This window comes from Parambassis ranga, chromosome 1 (genome assembly GCF_900634625.1).
Source record: "Parambassis ranga chromosome 1, fParRan2.1, whole genome shotgun sequence".
In the NCBI taxonomy this organism is placed as follows: Eukaryota; Metazoa; Chordata; class Actinopteri; family Ambassidae; genus Parambassis; species Parambassis ranga.
In genome coordinates this window covers 5,517,754-5,533,824 of record NC_041022.1, presented here as the reverse complement: position 1 = coordinate 5,533,824, position 16,071 = coordinate 5,517,754, and the positions used below count along the sequence as shown (strand labels likewise).

General features: G+C 43.7%; 1 protein-coding gene across 1 annotated transcript; it reads right to left on the bottom strand.

Moving 5' to 3' along the window:
* Positions 1–400: 400 nt before the first annotated feature.
* LOC114446070 (girdin-like) lies at positions 401–15,912 on the bottom strand. Its single transcript, XM_028421525.1, has 28 exons — positions 15,850–15,912; positions 15,689–15,780; positions 13,718–13,823; positions 12,484–12,553; positions 12,065–12,123; positions 11,901–11,984; positions 11,656–11,796; positions 11,349–11,530; positions 10,488–10,569; positions 9,697–9,855; positions 9,417–9,563; positions 9,167–9,311; positions 8,321–8,965; positions 6,421–6,626; positions 6,129–6,323; positions 5,779–5,909; positions 5,562–5,703; positions 5,310–5,486; positions 5,046–5,207; positions 4,667–4,944; positions 4,433–4,576; positions 4,169–4,355; positions 3,945–4,090; positions 3,766–3,858; positions 3,195–3,379; positions 2,576–2,656; positions 1,720–1,785; positions 401–1,461 (listed from the first exon to the last, which is right to left on the bottom strand). Exons 1-28 carry the CDS (start codon positions 15,910–15,912, stop codon positions 401–403), a joined length of 5,229 nt encoding a protein of 1,742 aa, XP_028277326.1.
* Between the last annotated feature and the right edge of the window lie 159 nt (positions 15,913–16,071).

Below are 16,071 nucleotides of genomic sequence, written 5' to 3'. Positions count from 1 at the left end.
AAAAGGACAGGGCATAAATAGAAAGAGCAAAAACAAACACAAAAAATGTTTTGGTAAATATACACAACAGAGGATTGTCAGTGAGGTAAATAAGCTCACAAGCACCTATATATTTTATTCAGGACAAAAGACATCTATAAATGTGTCATTACATTAAAACATGAAATTTGTGCAAAATGAGAACCAAAATTGATTTATAATACTGTAAATTTCTTGGTCTGCTGCTTTAATATTTTATTAAAGGAAAAATCAGTGTGATTTTTTTTATTTTTTTTATTGATCGTAACTGCAAATGTAACTATAACTGCGCGATGATTTAATTACAGTTACCTATAGGTGTGCTTGTTGATGCTTTTATGATGATTTTATTTACTGAGCATACAGTGACGTGAAGCTGCTCTCATGCTACTGTGAGTTGTTTGTCTTTTCCTTCCAGGCCACCTGGACATGGTGAAGTCTGCTCGGTTTCCTTACTGTGCAGTGTTTGTGGTGTGTTTACAGCAGAATCCTGCCTCTCAGGTGGGCAGAGGAAGGTGTGGTTGGTGTTGAGTGCATCCAGACTGGTCGTGGTAGTGACCACAGAGTCACTGAAGATAGTGTTTGAGAAGACAGAGTTGAACGTGAAGCCAAAAAGTGACTCCTGCACAGGGGATTTTGGGCGGTCTGTGGGGTCAACAACTGCTGGGTCTCTGGGAGGTTTGACAGGAGGGACAAGCTCAGCCTCACTGTTCTTAGTGTCTGGATCTGGTTTCTGACTCGTTTCCTCCTGGTTACTGCTCTTCTCTGAAACCTGGACAGGAAAAGGGTCAGTCTTGACTGTCACCTTGCAGTTGCTGCTGACACTGGATCGCCGGGATGAGCCCTCTGCTGTGGATATCACACTGCTGGCACGGGGGAGACTTTTGGGGGACTTTGGTCCTTTAAGTCGCCCCTCTTTCCCTAGAGTGGTGGAGAAGCAGTTGAGGCACCCAGACATTGAAGAAGACTTTCCCTGAACATACAGCACTGTGATGGGTGAACAGGCAGATGCTCGGGTTGTTTCAGCTTTGCTGGTGTTACACTTTGAATCCATCCCACTGAGCTTCGGGTTCAGTTTTACTGTGGCTCCTGAGTCCGATGAGCGACGTGTCACCTTTCCTCTTGACCCCCTTCGGATACTTTTTGTACCCCTTGTGAGCCAGAAATCCTGAGACAGCAGATCCTTCTGTTTTGGTGTTGCCTGGACGTCTAAACTCTGAGTGTTGGCAGTGGGCATGTTGGAGGCTTTCTCCTGGTGCTGCTGCTGCTTTGTATCATGTTGGGGGGTGGAGGTATCACTGGGTGGCTGGTAGGAGGAGGAGGAGCGACGTGATGGAGGCTGCTGAACAGGACTGCTGCCGTTAGACCACGGCTCATTTTCCAGGCTCAGGCTGAACTCACCACTGCTTTCACTTTGGGCTCGACTCTGGACCCCATTCAGACCTGAAAATAGATTATAATGTACATTTTTAAAGTGCTACAGCATAATATATAAACAAATACAGTATATATATCATAAAAACATCTCAGCCAACAGGGAGCAGCAGAGTCAAGCCTTTCTCAAAACAGTTGTTGTTCTGTGACCAGCACAGAGATTAATATGAAACAAGGTCATGATTGCGATTTGATGGATTTACTCTAATTCCTGAGCTGGTTATACATCTGTATGCTCACTGAATCCTCTAAAAGAGAAGGTTTTACCGTGATGCTGCAGCTCATCGTTGTCCTCAAATCCAGATGGCACAGCGCTATCATTTGAATCCTTGTCTGTGGTGAATAAAATAGGAAATCACTGAGCGGTAATAAGAGATGATGCTTTGCACTGTTCTGCTGTAATCAATGACAAAAACAGGGATGTATGGATGCGTCTACCTGTCACCCACAGCTCAGAAACATCTGGAACAGTGTCAGTGGTGGTATTTGTGGTGGTGTTGTTGTGATGACCAGATGGCAGAGTGTTGGGATGATGAAGGTGGAGGATAGACAAGATGGAGGTAGTAAGGGATGAGGTCAGTGGGTTCTTCCTGCTCTCCTCCACATCAGCCTCTGACCCTTGCAGCTGCTCGGAACTGTTGGCCCAACCAGTCGCTTCAGACGGGGCTAAGGGGTCGGATAAGCTGCTCAAGGCTGCATTGTTGGACGAAGGAGGGGATGAAGCAGGAGTTGAATGAGGGGGAAGGGATAGACAGGTGAAATGGTCATGCAGATTATGGAGTTTGTTTTGTGATTCTGCAGAGTAAAGCTCATGCAGCAGTGTCTTCCTGCATTGCAGCATTTCTCTGACCTCCATTGTTCTGTTAAAATGCCCTAGACTCTAGTCTCATTTAGCTATTTAAATAGAAAATGTTATGCTGTATACCAGTTAGTGTATAAGAGTTAGTGCTGATTGATGTATACCACTTTCCTGACAATCAAACAACCAACAAATGTTTGCTAATGATATGTTAGCATTATGGCATGTTGTGCAAAAAGCATCAAACTAGAATTAATGCAACAACAGGGTGAGAAAAGCCGACATTCAAGATGAGACAAGTCATTGAATGGAGGTCTTTCTTACACAAGGAACGACGGAAGAGGGACTTGACTTTGTTTCTGTCCTTCAGCCTGTTCCTCACACGGGGAAACATTTTCAGAGAGGCTTTTAATCGTCAAGTGCGACCACATGGGAGACGGAAAGTGATGGAAGGAGGACCGATGCACGCAGAGAGCGAGGGAGAGGAGGACACCGAGGGGACAAGTGAATAAATACATAAAGACAAGAGAAGACAGAGGGACAACATACTGAGGACTGTTGAAGAATGTTTACACAACTCATGCATCAGGAGGAATGACATATGACACACACTTTAAATTTAATACACTGAATTGAACTAAAAACATTTTTCTTCAAGTTATAAAACAGCCAGTGTCTGTGTTTCAAGCAATAAACCAAACAGATCGACTACATACAAAGCTGAGTCTCTCTTTTAAAAGTGCAGAGGTGGAGGGGAGCTTCACATGCTGATGAGACATGCTGATGCTGATGTGGCTGTGATCAGTTCACCCATGCCTCTCTGTTCATTGCCTGCAGGCTGAACCTTACTTGTGCATGAACACACTTAGATGATCTGTACACTCTCCCCCTGATGATGATGATGAAGATGAAGATGTGGTGAATTTAAGAAGGTCACACTCACTGTTGTTACGCTGGGGTGAGATGGCATCACCAGCTGAGGTGAAGGCTGAGCCTCCAGAGCCGTCCGAGCTGATGAAGTAACCATTGTCGTGACAGTGAGTGGGAGTGGGTGGGCGGTCAGGTCCATGCTCCCTGCTGCTGGATTTTATCAGCTTCTTCAGCTTTAGAGTTATCCAGTTGCCACGTCTGTGGAGGAGAAATTTTAAAAAGTACACATGTAAGACATATTAAGAAGGTGGCTGTTGTTGTGTTTTCACTTGTAGTAGCTCCTTTTTCATAACTTTACTGTTTTGGGTCATAGTTCTAACATTTTTTTGACATAACAGCTATTTTAACAGTAAACAAAATAAAGCCAAAGAAATGTATGTGACAGCTTTAATTCTGTAAGGCTTTTCGTAAGGTAAGGATAAAAATTGAGCCAAAAGATGCAATAAATACTGGCCCAAGATACAAGTATACACAAGATACACACAAAACCATCATGGAAGTCATTCTTGAAAACTGTTTAGAAGAGCATTAACTAATGCCATACTTGGCATGACCCAACGAAAATAAAGATGCATCAGTATTACCTGCGAGGAGGTGATGGCTCATAGAATTTGTACTGGTCCATTATTTTCTCCTCCAGCTTCTCCTTCTGTCTCCTCAAATCATTAAGCTTGTCACTGAAGGGAAAGAAAAGAAGTCTAAGTTTGGGTTGTCTTTTATTTTTGGTATCTTAAGCTAGGCAGCCATTTATCCATGTGCTCACATGTACTGTCGCTCTTCGACATGAAACAGATCCTTGTTTTCCATTGTCTGTTCCAGCAGGGAACGGTTCTGCAGCATCAGGGTCTCGATCTGGCAGAGCAGGTGGCGGTTCTCTTCCTCCAGGTTGCCTTTTAACTGGCTCAGCAACTTTGCATCACATAGACAAGTAGGAATAAATGCAAAGGTGCATGCATGAGTTCAGTTAACAGTGTAGCTGTGACATACCTCACACTGGTTGGTGAGTTTTGTGGAGGTGATGTCAAGCTGCTGAAACTCCTTTTTGAGCTTAGAAAAGTCCGCCTCCAGCCAGGTGTGCTCCAGCTTGGCCTCGTTTAGCTGGCTCTTGAGCTCCTTGTGATCCACTGTTAGCGTCTCGTTGTCGTTAAGAAGCTGACAGTATGTCTGGTTGAGCCTAACAAAAGATGTACAGAGATATTTATTCCCTGCTTGAGTTGTTGTGCTCCGCTGTGTGCACATGTGCTTTCTCACCAGTCCTTCTCATCACGCAGCCTGCAGCATTCAGCAGCGGTCGACCTGTGCTGTTCTTTTTCCATAGCCATCCTCATCTGCTCCTCCTTCAGGGCTTTCTCTAAGTCTTCCAGTTTTGTCCGCTTCTGCAACAGGCTGTTGTATCTAAACATATTCCCACATACACATCAGCTCACCTCTCACCATTCATCCTACTAATTCTTTACATGTCTCTTCTGTCTGCAGCCTTCTCACCTGTCCTGCAGCGTACGGTGCTCCAGTTCCAGTGTGCGGTGGGCGTTTTTCAGACAGCCATGTTTTCCCATCAGGGTCTCACACTCCATGGCCTGACGCTCATGCAGAACGGCCAACCGCTCGTGATCCCTTAATAGCTGTTCGTGAACGCTGCGCAACTCTTCACGCTCACGTATGACACTGTCTCGCTCGCTTTCTGTCCTGGAATGCTGCTGTTGCAGCTGAGCATTCTGGGCCATGAGGGAAGCACTCTGAGAATTCAATGTAGACTTCTCTACCTGGAGGAGGAGCAGGCCAGACAGTTAATATAGTTTAAATGGATTGTGTATGCTAATGGTGAAGTGGTGGTGGTCTATTCTGTTGTGTGTTATAGTGACACCTGCAGGTTAGCGTTGAGTGTCTGCAGGGCTGTGTTGTTCTCCTGCAGTGAGGCAGCCTGCCTCTGCAGGGCGAGGATCAGTGACTGCTGACTGTCAGTCTGAGTTTCCAGCTGCTTTAGTTGGGCCTGCATAGCCTGGCGCTCCGCCTCCAGTGTCGCATTCTGCAGAGAGAGGAGGGGATGGGAGAGGAGAAGAGAGAAGAGTCAGATAAACAAGGATAGTATCAAAGTAACTGTAAAGGATAAGCGGAGCCTTCCACTTACATTTCTCTCAACTTCAATGAGACGATCTTTGAGCCTCAGCAGTTCTTTGGTCGCCTCCTGGCTTTCACGTAGCCATTCACTCATGACCATACTGTGCTCCCTTGGAGGGGTGGAGCTTAAGGTTGTTGTCCACTCCTCCTCCTGCCTCTGTTGCAAGGCCTCATAACTCAGCTTCACCTGTGTTATGAGACGGGGGTCAAACACTTGCACTTGGATAAACTGCTGGAAGCTGATCCTTCCAGGATGACTTACAGTCCTCAGCTCCTGGCGTAGCTGCTGGTTCAGGGAGAAAGATTCCTGTAAACGAGCCTCCAGAGCCACCATCTTGTCATCTTTAATCTGCAAAGACTTTTTAAGAGATGACTCCAACTCTGACTCCAGCATCTTGAACCTACTGCAAAGTCAAAAAAGGAATATAACTCTTCTTCTGTTATTTCAAATATATATAAATATATATATACACACACACCTGCTGTCCGGTGACTCCTGTTCATCCTGCTGTGGACTCTCCTGGTTCAGGGCCTTCATTTCCAACTCATGGGCCAGTCTCTCCAGCTCATTGTCTCTCTGTTGGGTCTTTAGCTTCTCACTGACCAGCTCCTGCAGATGCAGCATACACACTTATTACACTGCATAGATGCCCACATGATGTCATACAATCACAATAATTAAATTTTTTTGATTAATACTGCAAACTCATTCCTATTAGATGTATATGTATGTTGTTCTTAGTGTTAATCTCTAACCCTCTCAAAGGAATCTTTTGCACAGAAAGGATGCATTCAAAATAAATGATCTGTGTTTATAGTGTGTCCTCACCTCTCTGAGCGTTGCCAGGGTCCTCTGGTCGATTGCAGCCTGCTTGGTCAGTTCTCTGTTGTCTCGCTCCAGGCCTTTGACCCTCTCAGCAGTTTCCTTTAACCCCTCCATCTCCTTCACTAGACAACGCATCTCCCTTTCTAAGCTGGCCATGCAGACATTACTGCTGTCTAAGTTGGCTTCCTGGATTTCAGCCTGAAACAGTGAAAGGTAGTCAAAGGTAGTGTAAAGTGAAACATTATCCAACGTTAGACATATCCAACACCTTTAACCTAGAAATCTAGAGTCCCACCTGCTGCCGGAGTCGTCTGTTCTCCTTCTCTAGCTGCCTCTTGTCTTTCTCCAGAGTGGTGGTTTCATGCTCCAAACTCTGCTTCTCTGTTTCCAGTTGCTCCAGGCGTCTTGCAGAAATCCGAAGTTCCTCTAATGTTGCCTGCAGACTCTGGTTCTCTGCTTCCAGCTCTTGAACCTCAGCCTCCAGGCGCTGAACTTTTCGTTCTTAAAGAGATGGAGGAAGGCAGAAATTAACTAATCATTTCAACAAATTATTGCATGTTTTATGTTTATTTGATATACAGTGGGGAAAAAAAGTATTTAGTCAGCCACCAATTGTGCAAGTTCTCCCACTTAAAAAGATGAGAGAGGCCTGTAATTTTCATCATATGTATACCTGAACTATGAGAGACAAAATAAGAAAAGAAAATGTAGAAAATCACATTGTAGGATTTTTAATGAATTAATTGGTAAATTCCTCAGTAAAAGAAGTATTTGGTCACCTACAAACAAGCAAGATTTCTGGCTCTCACAGACCTGTAACTTTTTCTTTAAGAGGCTCCTCTGTCCTCCACTCGTTACCTGTATTAATGGCATCTGTTTGGAGTCTTTATCAGTATAAAAGACACCTGTCCACAACCTCAAACAGTCACACTCCAAACTCCACTATGGCCAAGACCAAAGAGCTGTCAAAGGACACCAGAAACAAAATTGTAGACCTGCACCAGGCTGGGAAGACTGAATCTGCAATAGGTAAGCAGCTTGGTGTGAAGAAATCAACTGTGGGAGCAATTATTAGAAAATGGAAGACATACAAGACCACTGATAATCTCCCTCGATCTGGGGCTCCACGCAAGATCTCACCCCGTGGGGTCAAAATGATCACCAGAACTGTGAGCAAAAATCCCAGAACCACACGGGGGGACCTAGTGAATGACCTCCGGAGAGCTGGGACCAAAGTAACAAAAGCTACCATCAGTAACACACTGCGCCGCCAGGGACTCAAATCCTGCAGTGCCAGACGTGTCCCCCTGCTTAAACCAGTACATATCCAGGCCCGTTTGAAGTTTGCTAGAGAGCATTTGGATGATCCAGAAGAGGATTGGGAGAATGTCATATGGTCAGATGAAACCAAAATAGAACTTTTTGGTAAAAACTCAACTTGTCGTGTTTGGAGGAGAAAGAATGCTGAGTTGCATCCGAAGAACACCATACCTACTGTGAAGCATGGGGGTGGAAACATCATGCTTTGGGGCTGTTTTTCTCCAAAGGGACCTGGACGACTGATCCGTGTAAATGAAAGAATGAATGGGGCCATGTATCGTGAGATTTTGAGTGAAAACCTCCTTCCATCAGCAAGAGCATTGAAGATGAAACGTGGCTGGGTCTTTCAACATGACAATGATCCCAAACACACCGCCCGGGCAACAAAGGAGTGGCTTCGTAAGAAGCATTGCAAGGTCCTGGAGTGGCCTAGCCAGTCTCCAGATCTCAACCCCATAGAAAATCTTTGGAGGGAGTTGAAAGTCTGTGTTACCCAGCGTCAGCCCCAAAACATTACTGCTCTAGAGGAGATCTGCATGGAGGAATGGGCCAAAATACCAGCAAAAGTGTGTGAAAACCTTGTGAAGACTTACAGAAAACGTTTGACCTCTGTCATTGCCAACAAAGGGTATATAACAAAGTATTGAGATGACATTTTGTTATTGACCAAATACTTATTTTCCACCATAATTTGCAAATAAATTCTTTAAAAATCCTACAATGTGATTTTCTGGATTTTTGTTTCTCATTTTGTCTCTCATAGTTGAGGTATACCTGTGATGAAAATTACAGGGCTCTCTCATCTTTTTAAATAGGAGAACTTGCACAATTGGTGGCTGACTAAATACTTTTTTTCCCCACTGTATAAGACCTACCAGTGTTGTCGAGAGCAGTCTGTAGATGTTGATTAACTGTGTCCAGAGCTCTGCACTTGGCCTCCAGCCGCTGTGTCTGCTTGCTGGCATAAGAGGGACGTGTTGGCATACCGGTGTAGATGCTGTTATGGCAGGGGCTGCTGCTCTTTGAGCCAGGGGAGTGTTCACCCGATCCAACCAAACAATGGAGCCTGTTGTGGTTGTTTTCTAAGACTTCCAGATCAGACATTGTTTCTTTGAAACAGTCTCCACTACCTCCATCCTCTAGCTGCCCTTTTTCCTCAACATGGAGGTCCGGATTATCAGTGAGGAGGATCTTACTTTGGACTCCCTCTGGCTCTTCCGTGTGGACTTGCTGATGGCAATTTGAATTTCCATTCAGCATCCTTTGTGTGAGCGGAGAACCATCAGTGCAGTTTTCTGTATTGGAGCAGGAGCTTTGCAGCACTGAGGATCCGTTTGTTGGTGAAGTACAGTTGTTGGTGCAGCACACAGCCTGGTGGTTATGTTTGGTTTGTGTGCTGCTCTTAATCACAGCAGCTCTGAGCTCTTCTATGGTCCTCAGGAGACTTTGGTTCTCCTTTTCCAGCTTCAGCATCCGACTACGGGTCCTCTCAGTCACCTCCTCACTCAGAGTCTGAAGTCCTTCACACAGACACAGAATGGAAATAAACTTTCAGGTCAAACAAGATGACAACAAAAAAGAAGCAGTAAATAAGCACAGTCCCTACCACAATGGCTTCTGTGTACACAGAAACACTATATATACATTCACATAATTTACTTATCCAGCTCATTCATCTACCCTCCCTACTACCATTACCTTATCCTATCACCAGATCTTACCCTGGGAGTTTTCAGTGGTCTTAGACAGCTGCTCTAACTCCCAGCCCAGGTGTTGGGACTCCTCCATGCTCCTCCTCTGTGCCAGACACAAAGCTAGGTTCTCCTCCTGCATCTCCTCAATGCGCCTCTGATCCGCCTCCTTCTCCTGAAGTGAAACGCATCAGATGTAAAGAGAATCTGTCCAGCTGCTAGCAGAGACCTCTGATGTCATTTTCTTATGACAAAGCCACAGGTTGGTTGGATGTCTGACCTGTTCCATGTCATGGACTCGCGCCTTCAACAGCAGATTGTGCTTCTCCAGCTGGTGGATTTTATCGGAGCGTGCCTTCCAACTGTCCAGCTGATCCTCTAGCACCTCTTTGGTCTCCTGGAGCACCCTGTTATCCTCCTTCAGCTCCTGAGGAACCAAAAAAATCCAGACTCTCTGTCTTTCACTTATATTCAACAATCGTAAATAATTTTGTTCATTCTTTAATTATCGAACAATAATAGGTTGTGAGCATTAATCAGTATAGTAATAATTCAACAACCTCCACTTTGGCCTTGTAGAACTCCATCTTGTGCAGCTGCTCTCTGTAGCGTCCCACTTCACTCTCCAGCTTGTCTGCTTTGATGGCTCTCTCTCTTAGGGCATCCAGCTCATCACGGTAGGTACGGGCAGCACGTGCATCCACAAGCAGCTGGGAGTTCTGGTAAAGGTTCACACAGAAGAGTGAGTAAAAAGTGAAAGTAAAGGTGAATCTTCCATGTTTGTCTTTACCTGGCAGATCATGTCAGGTGGTTATATTTAAAGCTGCACTTTAAGCACTTTGTTTTTGCTTGCAACCCACAACTTCACTGTTTTATTTAAGTCTCTTTAATCTATAAAAAAAATCAATATAAAATACTTGAAGCTAGCATCAAATGGTTCACAGATAAATACACCAAAATAAGAGCTAAAAGAGGATCAACTTCTGGATACGTGGTAGAAAAAAAGGTAAGGAAAGTTTCTTGGATGTGTAACATCAACAACATGTTTCCCCACTGCCTCACAGTAAAAACAAGCTAGATAAAAAAGATAGATATAAACCATGCTAGCTAGAGCATGTTTATAATGACAGAGCTTAGACAAAGAATACATACTGAGATTGTTCAGACAAATCCACCTGGAGCTTTATTTATATCTTATGACTAAAGCTAGTATTCAGTGGTTTATATTTGCTAGTATTAAGCACTGCATTGCCACAAAGTGTGGTGTTCATTAATCTGTGTAAGCTGCAGAGAGGTCAGAAGGTTACTGAGCGTCACTATTACAAGGAGCTGTAATTTATTCATCTCAGACCTCCTGCTGGATCCTCTTCAGCTCTGCCTCCGAGTTCTCCAGCTCATGTTTGCAGTCCAGCATCTGTTCGCTCTTCTCCTCTCTGGGGTCAGATCAACAGAGAGACAGGTCAGCATGTAGGACTATGTGTCAAAACCTTGTAGAAACATTACTGCTGTTGTTAAAAAACTTGCAACATAATTCATTCTGGCCACAGACTAAACAGAGACATGCATATTCACATGTATATATCATTGGATCACTCAGAGGTCATGGCCATTCAAAGGGGCACTGATGGTTTCATGTGCTATTGTGTTTGCTCAGGGGCAACCGTATGTATGCAGGGGACGAGGGAACAGAGACCTTGATTGGATCACTGTGTGTGTGTGTGTTATCTGCAGAAATGCAGTGTAAATGTGGGTCATTGGTAGTGCACAGCCATGCAACTTGCCAAGCAGGCAGTAATGTGGGCCAAACTCCGCAGGGCATCTCTTATCCTGTAGTATCTCTCTTTCTCTCTGCTCCCCTCATTCACTTTCTATTGGCAGTACCAAACAGGAACCTCTTTACCAATAACCACCCTGAAGAGAAACTCAATGACACATAACCCAACCATCCCTTACTGTGGGAGTACAGAAACTCCTGTGAAGCAGCATCCTGCTCAGTCTGTTTTGCTTCTTTTGTCAGAGTCCACTTTATCTACATAGATGTTGGAACCTCTTTTATATATTTTGCTTTATATGTGTATATTGACTGTATATTGATTTGATTTATTTGTGTTGAGAACATTTTGAGAACCAAAAAACATCATAAACAAAGTGACAATGTGAACTAAAATTGTAATAGATATTTAGACTGGTACTAGTCATTACAAGTACTTACAGTTCTTGTCTGAGACGTCTGATCTTTGCCTTGGAGTCAGCCAGCTCCACTGCCAGGTGTTGGTGAGTCCTCACCTGCTGCTGCTGGTGCATGCTGGGAGAATAGCTGCCAGACTGAGGGCTGGAGGGGCTACTGAGCAAGCTGAGTGTACCTTCTTTTTCCTGCATTAGTTCTGCTATAGTCTGCAAAAAGGACAGAGGAATGAATCAGCAGGATAGATATGACAGTAAGAGTAAGAAAGTGCCGTTTACTGTCTGGATCCACACACAGGACACAAAATATGCAGATAAAACTGAGTTAATATTACCTCCAGATGAGTGTCCCTCTGGTCCAGCAGGTGTCGTAGGTGTGTGGCCATGTTCCTTGCCACTGCCTCCATTTCATCCAGGTGCACCTCACTGGACTCCAACCACTGCAGATCCAGCACGTTCTCCTGACTGTGGGTCAGCTGGTAAATATACGGAATTGCAGAAGATTGCTTGAAAATCCAACTATTTAAACTTAACAACAAAGCTGTGGCACTCTAAGCACATGTCATATAAAATCAGCTACCTCTTGAATATGTGATGCTATAGCGGCTTTTGTGTCAAAATCAAGTGTCTGGATCCTCTCAATGTACTCTTCTTTCTTCTCACACTGCAAAAAAAAATTGACACTTTGTCCTACAACTCAATAAAACCAGTGTTCATGTGTTCATGATCTCTGTCTTTATTTACCTGGACTGCACATCCCAGCAGTAACAGCAATAGCTTCTTTATTTCATCCAGACTTTGTTCTACAGGGAGTAAAAAAAAAAATCTGAAATAAAAGCTTTTGGACTGAAGCCCCACTGACTGCCCACATGGATTTAAACTGGATAGAGTGCTGACTGGTGAATTTGGGTCACCATTCACCAAAGCCTTGCCATCACAAGCCAGTGCGGTTATCAGGCTGATAGTGTGCAATTGAATTAAAATGGTTTCAGTCTGTCTGTGAGGAAAGAGGGAACGTGTAACAGTTTTAGTGCTGAGAGGCAACGAACAACAAATGACACTAACTCTGTTTTACATTTGCCTTATTCTGGACATTTTTTTTTAAAAAAAGTGAATACTGAGAATCAGCAAGGGGTGGAATGAGAAGTTTTTAAAAGGCGTACCACAGTAAGGAGTCCTGCCAAGCAGCAACACATTTGGCAAAGGAATCATGATTAATTGTCTCAGATTATCCTGTAAAAAAAAAGAGAAACAGATAAAGGAAGATAGGTACAGACATAAAAAATGAAGAAAGATAAGTAAGTTTTGACAAAAAAGACAAAACAACCCTTCTCACAGTCTAGCCAAAGTATTTGAAGGGATCGGTAAGTAGGTATGTACAGCACATAGCAGCTTCTTTGACACATGTATAGAAACACAGCCAACCAATGAAGTGCGTGCTCTGAATGGGTAGACCTAGGAGCCAGTTTCCCTGGTGCAGTGGTGAAATCCTCCAAGACTCTCCGGTTCAGCCTTGCTGCAGGATTTAAGTAACCTGCATGATGCTGGTGTGTGTGCAAGCAGTGCAACAGTGACCATCAATTCCTCCTCATGCAGGAAAGCACAACTAGAGTTGTTTTTTGTTAGCTTCTTGTTAATGTTAGTATAAATCAAGACATTCATGCTCCCTAGAGGATGCAGCATAATGATTTTAGTTATCATTTTTTACTTTTCACATACAGATTTTAGCATTTAGCTCAAAAGCCCCACTCATGGCAGTCCTATTTTTCAGCGGTCATGTTCTTCAACTGACCTTAAAGAGTAAAAATAACCCGAAAAAAAGGGCTGCAGCAGTTAGTGAACTACCCTACATTTGCAGCACATGATTAACAACAATTCTGATATTATGAACAAAACTGTAAAGAGTTTTTGATTCTACACCTTAATGTGTGTAAGCTAGAATTAACCAAAGTTTTTGCCAGTGGAAGCTGTTGTGCTATCAAAAGAAAAAATCCTTCATTCATCCTTCATTGTCCTGTCCTCAGTGTAATTACTTCTCTCGTGATTCTATCAGATCTGACAGCTCAGCTCAAATTGTACTTAATGACTGACACAGAAAGAAAATCCAAGATTTCAACGCTTTCACTGGGGTCTGTCCATGAATCTCGTGACTTTATCTCTGTCTGCAGCTCTGACTTCACTGGGTCTGGGTCCTGATTGCACAGCTGTTCACATGGCTGATATTAAGGGCATGCATCTTAAGGAGAACTAGTTGATCTGCTGGGATACGAGCGCGACCAAGTGATCCAGAGCGATGCAAAGTTGAAGTATACCATAATCCGATGTAGCGAGAGATTGACAGCTTAGCAGAATGTAGCTTTGATGCATTAGATAAGATGGACAACATCCAAAACTCACCAGATAATATGCCTTAATTTGCTGGACAAGAAAGTTTAGGTTCTGGATCCTCTGACTTGGATCCCTGCTCACTTTGTTTGCACCCTGAGGTGCAGCTGAGGGGTTTCTGAAAGTGAGAGAAAAGGCATTTTACTGACAATAATGCTGTTCCTAAACAAAACACAGAAACATGGTGGAGAAAGGAAGCTGCAAGCTGGTGGAATTCTTGGCTGCAGGATGGCCATGAAAACATGTATGAGGTCGCTATTCATTCCTAACTTTAGACTGTGTGACATCATTCCTTTCAGCTGCTAAACTGGAGTGTTTGCGAGCCAAACAGGGAGGCATTGGACTTTTCTCCCCAACAGAGATACTTTAGCTGGATTGTTGGTCTGTTGGTTAGAGCTTAATGGTGTCTGGAAACAGCATTTAGGGGCATCACCCACTATACATACAGATAAGTAACTGCATGTAGTTTCAGAAAGCAGCTGTGGTTTAATTGAGCACTTCTGTTCAAACTGTTGCATTGCTGCCTGGCACATTGGGCCTGACTGCAGCTTAGCCTGTTGCTGGAGGCCAGTTTGCATCATGCATGAAATGTAATGCACAATTTTCCATGATTAATCAGTCAATGTATTTTGACAATTTATGGACTATACAGTGGAAAATGTCCTGAAAACCATGAAAACAGTCCCAAACTTCCAGTCATTGGCTCATTGTTGCAGCTTTCCAGCTTATAAGGGATGTTAAGATGATGACGTTGTGCTTCCTGTTTCAACATGGCACAAAACAAGGTTTGAAGAAATGATCCTTCAAACATGCTGTGGAAGAACTTGCCTTTTCTGACCTCAAAGCCTCTCAGTCTGTCTTCATCATCAGTCTTTAGAAAATGTTAAATGGACTGGAGGGAACCAGCAAACACATATGGTGGCTGGGTGTCTACATACCTTTGTCCATACATTGTGATCTCTTTCAACACAGTCCAGGGTTAAACTGTCAAAGTATTATCACTAATGGATGTTAGTGGTGCATATTGTAGGTGAGATTTCACCTTATTTAAGAGACCGAATTGAGAAAGTGATGGACCACATTCGATGTGCATTAACTCTTATTTCATTGGATTTTAATCATCCTGCATCTGGGAACAAAGATGAAAGACAGATATGCTGCTGAGCTGTGTGTGCTGTTTGTCCTCTTTCTGCACTCCCATCTGTGTCCCAGTGGCACTAAACACCAGGCCTTAATCCCAGAGGGTCTCCCAATCCAGGAGATTATCCCGCCTCTTCCCCTCCCTTCAGTGCATCATTGTTTTGTGTTCAGAGCTGGTTACTGTGACCCACAGGGGGGGATAAGTGGGATGACTGGATATTGTAGACTTGGGGTGGCTAGACAGAGTTATCCACAAGTGCACTGGGTCATCAGTTTTTGCTCTTTTTTTTAGTGCAACTCTTCAGTTTGTGTCATTTTATCCTGCCATCAACACATGAGCAAGGTTAGCAGGGTGCTTGGTAAAAATGGGGGGTAATTCCCTCAGAACATAAGGCAACCCAATCATAAGCTCTTAAGTAGCATCTTGACATGATGTCTGTCATGCATTTGTTTTTAGCAGATCTGGTAGTGCATTCTGTCCATTTATATATGACCTTTATGCTAATTCTAACATTTTTTGAGAAACCCTAACCTGTAAGCAATGAGGAAGTTACATTTAAAGTCTGCTGCAGACTACAAAGATCCCCTTTATTGCTGCAGAGTGACAAAGCTGGTACTGTTGGTGCCTGGATGAGAATGTTAGCAGACGCTTGATACTGTATCAGAAGCTGCCATAGATGAGAGGAAGAGGATGGCCACTTGGTTGTTAAACATGCACCATTGAAGGTGTTTATCATAACTTAATGACAGATGCCATATTACAGCCTTCAGCTTCAAAACACAGCCTACTAATCCTAGTCTCCATCTGGTCTGGTAACATGACAAATGACCAAACTGACTTACATCTGAGTCATTATGTCGATCAGAAAAACTCCGTCCAGCAGTTCAGAAAAATCCAAGTGCATGCCTCCATCGTTCGGCACGAACGTCTTTACCTGTACACACATAATTATAAATTAAAGGCTGATATCACAGACATCTGAGTCTCATGCATTACTACTTACCCAGGTGACAAGTGGACTCAGCATGAACTGATCCAGGCAGGGCAGAAAAACTCCACTTTCCATCGTTGTCAGTGATTAATCTCAACACAACATTCAGGCTGTCTCAAAAAGACTGATACATTCCTTCACAGGGGTGACATGTCAGCTCTGGCAGAAGTCATCAAGTCGTCCCATTCATCTCATTTAGATTTTCCTCCCTCTGGACTGACGCTGCGTTTTGGG